The 10,245-nt window shown below is 50.7% G+C and overlaps 2 protein-coding genes across 2 annotated transcripts; both read left to right on the plus strand.

Annotated features, from left to right (window-relative positions):
- Nucleotides 1-481: 481 nt before the first annotated feature.
- Nucleotides 482-2,446, plus strand: LOC149521760 (uncharacterized). Its single transcript, XM_089772545.1, has 2 exons — nucleotides 482-636; nucleotides 1,531-2,446. The coding sequence occupies exon 2, from the start codon at nucleotides 1,551-1,553 to the stop codon at nucleotides 2,010-2,012; it is 462 nt and encodes a 153-aa protein (XP_089628671.1). The 5' UTR covers nucleotides 482-636; nucleotides 1,531-1,550; the 3' UTR covers nucleotides 2,013-2,446.
- Nucleotides 2,447-8,014: 5,568 nt separating this feature from the next.
- LOC149521761 (uncharacterized) lies at nucleotides 8,015-9,979 on the plus strand. The gene is made up of 2 exons (XM_089772549.1): nucleotides 8,015-8,169; nucleotides 9,064-9,979. Exon 2 carries the CDS (start codon nucleotides 9,084-9,086, stop codon nucleotides 9,543-9,545), a length of 462 nt encoding a protein of 153 aa, XP_089628675.1. The 5' UTR covers nucleotides 8,015-8,169; nucleotides 9,064-9,083; the 3' UTR covers nucleotides 9,546-9,979.
- The last annotated feature ends 266 nt before the right edge of the window (nucleotides 9,980-10,245 follow it).

Consider the following 10,245-nt stretch of genomic DNA (forward strand, 5'->3'; position numbering starts at 1 on the left):
CCAGAACAGCCAGGCCGATTCCCGGGGTGGCACACCGTGGATTTACCATATTTTCCTGTTTTGCGTGCCTATCAGTCCCGCACTTCCCAAGGGTGTTGGCTCAGACCGTGTAGAGCGGAAGGTGCAGACACGTAACACTAAGAACAATGTCTCCCACCCTTCTAGGATTTAGAAGGTGAACACCACCTTGCCGCTAATAACATATTAGTTGGGATTTCAAGAGCAAGCATGGAACCCTGGCCACGGCGGCCGACTGCCACATCCACACACCTCTGAGTCACCCACCTGGTTTGAAGTTCTTCAGTGGGCGACTTATGAAATGGGATTGGATTTACACCTGAGTCAACACCAAGGAGCTCAGTGGGGTAACAGCAGGGAGGAAACTTGCCCATTAAGTATTAAGAGGAATGTTTGTGTGGAATTGGCAATTGAGTCATTGGCTGATCATGATCAGAACTGTGGCAACAATTGGAGGTGTTACCCAGCTAACGAAACTCTTTTGTTTGCTACAGATAAGGTCTTAGCACAGAGAGGGAGTCTCCTCCCCTGCCCATTGGCCACAGAGCCCTATAAAAGTGCTTTCCACTCCGGGTTGTTCTATCTCCTTCTCTAGACTTCATCCCCTCGCTGAGCTCGGTAAGTCTATGCAATTCAAACAAAACCCGTAGTCGCTGCAGGGATCGTTTTAACTGGGGACTGAACCTTCACCAGCATTCCGGGATTTTAGCCTTATTAACGGGGGTGGTTTTTTCTTTGCAAACTAGACGCTCTGTCCCTTGTCGATTCCAGGCCGTGGTGGATTCCCACTTGCAATATATTATGCTGGGTTCTTCAACGCCCCCAGCGGGACTGGGACACCCGTTCCCAATAGGCATAATAGGATAGGGCATGCAAATCCTTTAGATAGTTACTGAACTAGGCTGAGGCTGAGATTTTCAATAATGGAAACCTGGAGTCTAATTACAGTAATTACGTATCTGAAAGTTCTATTTGTCCAAAAAAGTCAGACTCCCAGATACTTGGAAGACTGGTCATTGTACCCTGCCGTGTGCATACCGCATCAGAGATCTGTTGATTGAAACAGCAACTTTGTGGTTCTTTTTAGTTTGATAGAAAATCAAAATGTAAAAAAGTCTGAGAAATGGGAAGTTCTGACCGACCTATTATGCCAGTCCTAGAAATCTCCTGGGTAAGATTTGGCATTTTCCTCCAGATCCTTAGCAGCCCTAAGCTGAAATACAAGGTTTGAATACAGAGTGAATGTCAGTCTCCTCAAGGGGTGTCACGTGGTATAATGATTGCACGAAGCAGGAAAAGGTCAATCTGTTTGAAGGGGTTGGGATTTTTTTGGTGGTGTTTGGAAGCGACAGGGGAATGTGTGAAAAGCAACAACAGGACGAAACAGGAGTGGAGATTTGACCTTCAGCCAAGCTTCACAAACTTCTTGTCCTCCATTACTCTCAAGTCTGAATCTCTCGTTCCACTCTCAGCTGTCTCTGACATTCTCTCTGTTCCCTCCTCTTGTTTCAGGATTCCCTCCAGCACACAAGATGGCTTGCGTTCCCCAGGATTGCGGTTCCGATATTTGCCCGCGCCCATACATTGACGTCTGCAACTCGCCATGTGTCTCATCGTGCGGCGATTCCACGGCCGTGGTCTTCGCGCCTCCAGTGGTTGTGAGATTCCCGGGACCGACTCTGGCCACTTGCCCTCAAGACAGCATCGTGGGAAGTGCCCTGCCGCAGCTGCCCTATGGCCCCGGGGGCTTCCCTGGTGTTGGGGGCGGTGTCGGTGGCCCCTTTGCTGGGGGCTATGGTGGTGTCTCTGGGGGACGTTTTGGTGGCAATTATGGGGGTTATAGTGGCGGTTCTGGGGGAGGTTATGCTGCTGGTGGATGTGGGGGAGGTTACAGTGGTGGCTATGGGGGATCATGCGGATCCAGGAGGTCCTATCGTAGCATTTCCTCATGTGGGGGAGGATATTCCAGCAAAGGAGGCTGCGGGCCCTGTTAAGCCCCAGAAGATCCGTCAATCAGGAAAGAACAAGACAGAGATTCGTCGCTGAGCTAACGGACAATGATGCCTACAGCTCTGCCCACGGGCTGTGGGTGTTCATCGCCTGCGTAAATCCAGCCGATCCGGGTCTCTAACGTGTTCCCTATTGCTGCATGCCTCCTTTACTGCTTCCCAAGCTTGTCTCACGCTGCCGCTGCGCTTTGTGCTGTTGCCATTGAATGGGCAAAAAGAAGTCGCTGGGTCGGAGGCAGGACGTGAATTTCCAACTCTGCCTCTGCCAGAGGGAAGGAGAACAGCTGGCGTGGGATGGGAGGGGGCTGGTTCTTACTCTCGCTGGAGCCCTGACGATCCATTCTGTGTGCCCAGCAATAATTCACTGGGCAGTGTGGACTCCTCTGCTCTTTGCCATTAAACATTCTGCTGCATCATAACACCGGCCTCTGGTTTCCTTGTCTCCGTTCTTCCCTCCCCAAGCACGTTGGGAGAAATTCCCCCAGGAGAGCAGCTCTGTCCCAGCCCCTGGCAATGCCACACGCCGGCTCCGGCGCCCAACTCGGGAGCAACCCGGGACATTCACTGTCCATAGCAGTGGGCAGGGCGTCTGCACCGATAGTTTCCCTTGTTTCACCTGCCTCACAAGGGAAACAGACTAACGCCTGGCAGCAAAGCAGGGCCGGCCTTACCACGAGGCGAACTCAGGCGGCCGCCTCAGGTGCCGGACTGTGGGGGGCGCCACTAGGACCCAGAGGGTAGGAAATGGTGTCTGTTGCTGGTGCACGTGCATTCTCTCTGCTCTGGATGCACAGAGATGGGGGAGTGCTGTGCTGGAGGAAGGGGGCACAAAGAGCAGGGAGGAGGCAGAACTGAGACCTTGCACAGTGTTGGCCCAAGCGAGAGGGCCTGGGGGCGTCATCTGAGCTCCCCGCCTCAGGTGCCAGAATGTTGTGAGCCGGCCCTGCAGCAAGGAGAACCTCAATGGCACTAGCAGGGACCTTGAGCTACCAACCTCTCCAGCCCTTGGAGGGAAAGCAGGGCCTGGCTGTTCTTGGCCTAGTCCCACATTATAAACAGTGCGGGGTGGAGATCCCACAGACGACCAGGCAAGCCTGAAATCAGGGCTCAGCTCCCAGTAGAGGTGGGAACTCACTGCCCACGTGTCACCCACATTTCTCTTGCTGCCCATTAAGCCTGTTTCATCCGATCGTATTCCCGGTTGACATGCAGAACGAGTGATTGGGATGTTCTGTTTGACAGCCCAGCGCAGGCTCGGAAACTGTCACCCGGTTCTGTGTCAGCTGGTTTTTCTCAACCCAAGATAGTTGAGACCAAAGCAGACTGTGAAAACTTCAAAAAGATCTCACTAAGTTTAGTGATTGGGCAACAAAATGGCAAGTGAAATATAATGGGGATAAACGTAAAGTAACGCACGTTGGAAAAAATCATCCCAACTATACGTACAGTATGATGGGGACTAATTTAGCTACGACTAATCAGGAAAGAGATCTTGGAGTCATCGTGGCTAGTTCTCTGAGGACGTCCATGCAGTGTCCAGCGGCAGTCAAAAATCAAACAGGAGGTTAGGAATCAGAAAAACGGGATAGAGAATAGAACGGAGAATATCTTATTGCCTCTATATAAATCCATGGTACGCCCACTTCTTGAATACTGTGTACAGATATGGTCTCCTCATCTCAAAAAAGATACACTGGTATTAGAAAAGCTTTAGCGAAGGACAACTAAAGTGATTAGGGGCTTGGAAGGGGCCTCTTATGAGGAGAGCTTAAAGAAACTGGGACTTTTCAGCTCGGAAAAGAAGAGACTAAGGAGGGATATGATAGAGGTCTATAAAATCCTGAATAGTGTGGACAAAGTGAATAAGGAAAAGTTGTAATAGAAGGACTAGGGGCCACCAAATGAAATTAATAGGCAGCAGGTTTAAAACAAATAAAAGGAAGTTCTTCTTCATACAGAGCAGTCAACCTGTGGAACTCCTTGCCTGAGGAGGTTCTGAAGGCTAGGACTATAACAGGGTTTCAAAGAGAACTAGATAAATTCATGGAGGTTAAGTCCATCAATGGCTATTAGCCAGGATGGGTAAGGAATGGAGTCCCTAGACTCTGTTTGCCAGAGGGTGGAGATGGATGGCAGGAGAGAGATCGTTCGATCATTACCTATTCTTTTCAATCCCTCTGGGGCACCTGGCATTGGCCACTGTAGGGTAAATTGAGGCAGCCCACGGTATCTTGCTGAGAACTGACAAACTCAGATCTGAAAGTATCAGGCCAAGCGTGGGAAGCATAAAGTTCAACAGTTACTGTGACCTGGTTCCCCTGGCAACCACATTCCAAAAGGGCCTCACTTTGATAAGGCCGGTACCAAACAACCAAACAACCGCGCGGGATTGTTTTTCATTGTCTGCTTTGTTCCTAGAAAATAAGCTTGGATCCCAAAGATCGCGCCAGGGCAATACCACCCCCACGGGAGACGCATTATATTTCTGGCCGACAAAATGACCATCAACATGCCTTTGTTTATGTTGGCTCATTTAGCTAGCTAGGAATAATTATTTGTATTAGTGATAATCTGTTTAATTGGCAATGGGCGGAGATACTGTGTAACTTTGTAGCTCATTGGCGTATGTGCATAGCTCACTTCCGCTGCTAGACCTATCGAATCACTTCTCCTCCGCCCTTCTGTTACCTATATAATCTATTGTATTTTTGGTTAAGTTAGTGCTCTCCGGGCTAACGCCCACGTCCGCACTCCACCAGCGCTGAGTGTTCAGTAAATCCTCTGCCTGTTTTCACCTGCACCCAGTGTGTCCAAGAATTATTCCCAACAGCCACTGAGGGCAGACAGGACACTGGGCGGGAGGGACCTTTGATCTGACTCAGCCTGGCCGCTCTTATGTTCTTAACACAAAGGACACCGCATACTTCCAATCTGGCCACAGACGGCAGGTTTCTGGGGCTGTGATCATTTGTGCCGCCCTCCTCTGGACTCTGCCCAGTTTGTCCACATCTTCCCCTCCCAAGCGGGCCGCCCAAGGCTGGGCACAGAACTCCAGGTTCCCTTCTAAGTTCACTTCTGGGCTACTTGCGCTGATAATGAGACGGAAGGCTCCTGTCTGACAGCAAAAGCACATGCCAGTGTAGAAGCTCTCTTGTGGAAGAGTTTTCACGAGAACTCTTCCGCAAAAGAATTCTTGCGCAAGAAGCTGCCACTGTAGACGTAGCCTTGCAAGTGTTTCTAGTGTAGTGAGACCCCCGATCCTGAGTCCTGAGCTTAGAATGGCCGTACTGGGTCAGACCAAAGGTCCATCTAGCCCACTAGCCTGTCTGCCAACAGCGGCCAACACTAGGTACCCTGGAGGGGATGGACCGAAGACAATGACCAAGCTATTTGTCTCGTGCCATCCATCTCCAGCCTTCCACAAACAGAGGCCAGGGACACCATTCCTTCCCCCTGGCTAATAGCACTCCATGGACCCAACCTCCATGACTTTATCTCACTTCTCTTTAAACTCTGTTCTAGTTCTAGCCTTCACAGCCTCCTGCAGCAAGGAGTTCCACAGGTTGACTCTTTGCTTTGTGAAGAAGAACTTTCTGTTCTTAGTTTGAAGCCTGCTACCCATTGATTTCATTTGGTGTCCTTTAGTCCTTCTATTATGGGAACTAATGAAGAACTTTTCTTTATGCACCCTCTCCACACCACTCACGCTTTTATAGACCTATATCATATCCCCCCTCAGTCTCCTCTTTTCTAAGCTGAGCAGTCCCAGTCTCTTTAGCCTCTCTTCATATGGGACCTGTTCCAAACCCTTGATCATTTTAGTTGCCCTCCCTTCTCCCACCCTCTCTCTTCCCCTCTCCCACCTCCTTTTCCCAGTCTCCCCGTGTTTTGTTCAATAAAGAGAGTTTCTATTTTTGAACACACGTGTCCTTTTTTTGTACATCAGGAAGGGGGGCTAGGGAGGGGTAAGTGGAAGGAGGTGAGGGAGGAATGGGGCACGAGCCCCTGATGGGGAGGACTGGGATGGCTCTGTGGGCTTCTCGGGGTGGAACCTCTCCTAAAGCCCCTTGATTGACACCCCCCTCCCCCGGATGGCAGCCTGCGGCAAGTGCAGCCGGGCTGATGGCCGAGTACTGTGATGTTCCACGTGTGGGCACTCAGGGCACTCCAAGCCAGGACTGCTTTGCAAGCAGGGAACCCCTGAGAACTGTCTGTCCGGGGTGGGGGTCGGGTCCCTTTAAGCACAGCCCTCGGCTAGCCTGAGGCAGCAGCTCCACCCTCTTAGTCCTAACCTGATGCCCTGCCGGCACTGCTTCCGGCCACCCTTAACCTCGGTTCAGGGTCCACTCAGTGTGGACATGCTAGTTCGAATTAGCAAAACGCTAATTCGAACTAGTTTTTAAGTCTAGATGCGCTAATTCGAATTAGCTTAGTTCGAGTTAACTAATTCAAACTAAGTTAGTTCGAATTAGTGCTGTAGTATAGACATACCCTATGAGTGGAACAAAATATTCTTCATCTAAAAATCCCTTCACTCATAGCCCTTAAACTTTATCCCAAGGGAGCTGGAGGGAAATTATTTTAGAACCTGAATGACATCTCGATATTAGTACAGCTATTCTCGCAGTCCCAGCCGACTTTCTAATAAGCAAGGCTACCCTCAAACACATGGTTGAGGCAGACTGGAGGGAGGGGGACAGAAGTGGTTGAAAGCCTGGATTGAAGGATAAGTTATCACGGGTTTGTCCACAGCCTCAAGGCTCTACGTGGGGCTGACCTCCCGGAGGCTGTCATGGACTTTTACTCTCCAATATTTTCTTGAATTACTTGAAGAACAGAGCGGAGCGTCCATTGCTCACGTCCGCAGAGGTCGCCAAGCTGAGAGCAGTTCCATGGTCTTTGGAAGACGGGATGAGATTCCAAAATGAATTTCCAAAAGCAGAGACCTCATGTGAACTCAACACAAGGAAATTCAATGAAGGCAACTGCAAAGCATGACATTTCCAGACAGGCATTCCGAAGGCCTACGGTGGAGCTGTCTGCGCGGTGTTCGGCAGCACATCCCCTCCCAGGGTCTAGTCATCTCAGGTTTAGTGACCTCCAGAACATTGAGTTGCCTCCCTGATAGCCTGGGCTAAGAGCCATTGGCGGGCCTGTCCTCTGTCGTCTTCTCTGTTTCTCTGCACTCCACTTACAGTTTTGTTCCTAAAACCCTTGTGAAGCCCCAGATACATAAGTTGCATGTGGGTTGCATGAAGCCGGGTTTCTGCATGTTAGTTGCAAACCTGTTCTCCAATAATTTTGGGGGGTAACCCTTAGTCCCTGTGTTGTGCAAAACACCCCTATGTGCCCCATGAATGATTTTATGTACAACTGTCATCTCCCCACTTCACCCTCTCTTATTCAAGCTGAACACTCCCAGTCGGTTAAACCTCGCCTCATCTGGAAGCCGCTCAATCGCCCTGCTCGGTTGTGTTGGCCATCTCTGCACTTCCTCTTGGAGTGTCCAGAACAGCCAGGCGGATTCCCGGGGTGGCACACCGTGGATTTACCATATTTTCCTGTTTTGCGCGCCTATCAGTCCCGCACTTCCCAAGGGTGTTGGCTCAGACCGTGTAGAGTGGAAGGTGCAGACACGTAACACTAAGAACAATGTCTCCCACCCTTCTAGGATTTAGAAGGTGAACACCACCTTGCCGCTAATAACATATTAGTTGGGATTTCAAGAGCAAGCATGGAACCCTGGGCACGGCGGCCGACTGCCACATCCACACACCTCTGAGTCACCCACCTGGTTTGAAGTTCTTCAGTGGGCGACTTATGAAATGGGATTGGATTTACACCTGAGTCAACACCAAGGAGCTCAGTGGGGTAACAGCAGGGAGGAAACTTGCCCATTAAGTATTAAGAGGAATGTTTGTGTGGAATTGGCAATTGAGTCATTGGCTGATCATGATCAGAACTGTGGCAACAATTGGAGGTGTTACCCAGCTAACGAAACTCTTTTGTTTGCTACAGATAAGGTCTTAGCACAGAGAGGGAGTCTCCTCCCCTGCCCATTGGCCACAGAGCCCTATAAAAGTGCTTTCCACTCCGGGTTGTTCTATCTCCTTCTCTAGACTTCATCCCCTCGCTGAGCTCGGTAAGTCTATGCAATTCAAACAAAACCCGTAGTCGCTGCAGGGATCGTTTTAACTGGGGACTGAACCTTCACCAGCATTCCGGGATTTTAGCCTTATTAACGGGGGTGGTTTTTTCTTTGCAAACTAGACGCTCTGTCCCTTGTCGATTCCAGGCCGTGGTGGATTCCCACTTGCAATATATTATGCTGGGTTCTTCAACGCCCCCAGCGGGACTGGGACACCCGTTCCCAATAGGCATAATAGGATAGGGCATGCAAATCCTTTAGATAGTTACTGAACTAGCCTGGGGCTGAGATTTTCAATAATGGAAACCTGGAGTCTAATTACAGTAATTACGTATCTGAAAGTTCTATTTGTCCAAAAAAGTCAGACTCCCAGATACTTGGAAGAGTGGTCATTGTACCCTGCCGTGTGCATACCGCATCAGAGATCTGTTGATTGAAACAGCAACTTTGTGGTTCTTTTTAGTTTGATAGAAAATCAAAATGTAAAAAAGTCTGAGAAACGGGAAGTTCTGACCGACCTATTATGCCAGTCCTAGAAATCTCCTGGGTAAGATTTGGCATTTTCCTCCAGATCCTTAGCAGCCCTAAGCTGAAATACAAGGTTTGAATACAGAGTGAATGTCAGTCTCCTCAAGGGGTGTCACGTGGTATAATGATTGCACGAAGCAGGAAAAGGTCAATCTGTTTGAAGGGGTTGGGATTTCTTTGGTGGTGTTTGGAAGCGACAGGGGAATGTGTGAAAAGCAACAACAGGACGAAACAGGAGTGGAGATTTGACCTTCAGCCAAACTTCACAAACTTCTTGTCCTCCATTACTCTCAAGTCTGAATCTCTCGTTCCACTCTCAGCTGTCTCTGACATTCTCTTTGCTCCCTCCTCTTGTTTCAGGATTCCCTCCAGCACACAAGATGGCTTGCGTTCCCCAGGATTGCGGTTCCGATATTTGCCCGCGCCCATACATTGACGTCTGCAACTCGCCATGTGTCTCATCGTGCGGCGATTCCACGGCCGTGGTCTTCGCGCCTCCAGTGGTTGTGAGATTCCCGGGACCGACTCTGGCCACTTGCCCTCAAGACAGCATCGTGGGAAGTGCCCTGCCGCAGCTGCCCTATGGCCCCGGGGGCTTCCCTGGTGTTGGGGGCGGTGTCGGTGGCCCCTTTGCTGGGAGCTATGGTGGTGTCTCTGGGGGACGTTTTGGTGGCAATTATGGGGGTTATAGTGGCGGTTCTGGGGGAGGTTATGCTGCTGGTGGATGTGGGGGAGGTTACAGTGGTGGCTATGGGGGATCATGCGGATCCAGGAGGTCCTATCGTAGCATTTCCTCATGTGGGGGAGGATATTCCAGCAAAGGAGGCTGCGGGCCCTGTTAAGCCCCAGAAGATCCGTCAATCAGGAAAGAACAAGACAGAGATTCGTCGCTGAGCTAACGGACAATGATGCCTACAGCTCTGCCCACGGGCTGTGGGTGTTCATCGCCTGCGTAAATCCAGCCGATCCGGGTCTCTAACGTGTTCCCTATTGCTGCATGCCTCATTTACTGCTTCCCAAGCTTGTCTCACGCTGCCACTGCGCTTTGTGCTGTTGCCATTGAATGGGCTAAAAGAAGTCGCTGGGTCGGAGGCAGGACGTGAATTTCCAACTCTGCCTCTGCCGGAGGGAAGGAGAACAGCTGGCGTGGGATGGGAGGGGGCTGGTTCTTACTCTCGCTGGAGCCCTGACGATCCATTCTGTGTGCCCAGCAATAATTCACTGGGCAGTGTGGACTCCTCTGCTCTTTGCCATTAAACATTCTGCTGCATCATAACACCGGCCTCTGGTTTCCTTGTCTCCGTTCTTCCCTCCCCAAGCACGTTGGGAGAAATTCCCCCAGGAGAGCGGCTCTGTCCCAGCCTCAGGCAATGCCACACGCCGGCTCCGGCGCCCAACTCGGGAGCAACCCGGGACATTCACTGTCCATAGCAGTGGGCAGGGCGTCTGCACCGATAGTTTCCCTTGTTTCACCTGCCTCACAAGGGAAACAGACTAACGCCTGGCAGCAAAGCAGGGCCGGCCTTACCACGAGGCGAATTC

This window comes from Pelodiscus sinensis, chromosome 22 (assembly GCF_052426305.1).
Source record: "Pelodiscus sinensis isolate ZL-2025 chromosome 22, ASM5242630v1, whole genome shotgun sequence".
NCBI lineage: Eukaryota > Metazoa > Chordata > Testudines > Trionychidae > Pelodiscus > Pelodiscus sinensis.

Excerpts from the sequence above, each read along its gene's own strand:
- LOC149521760 (XM_089772545.1), top strand. The coding sequence starts at position 1,551 with ATGGCTTGCGTTCCCCAGGATTGCGGTTCCGATATTTGCCCGCGCCCA.
- LOC149521761 (XM_089772549.1), top strand. The coding sequence starts at position 9,084 with ATGGCTTGCGTTCCCCAGGATTGCGGTTCCGATATTTGCCCGCGCCCA.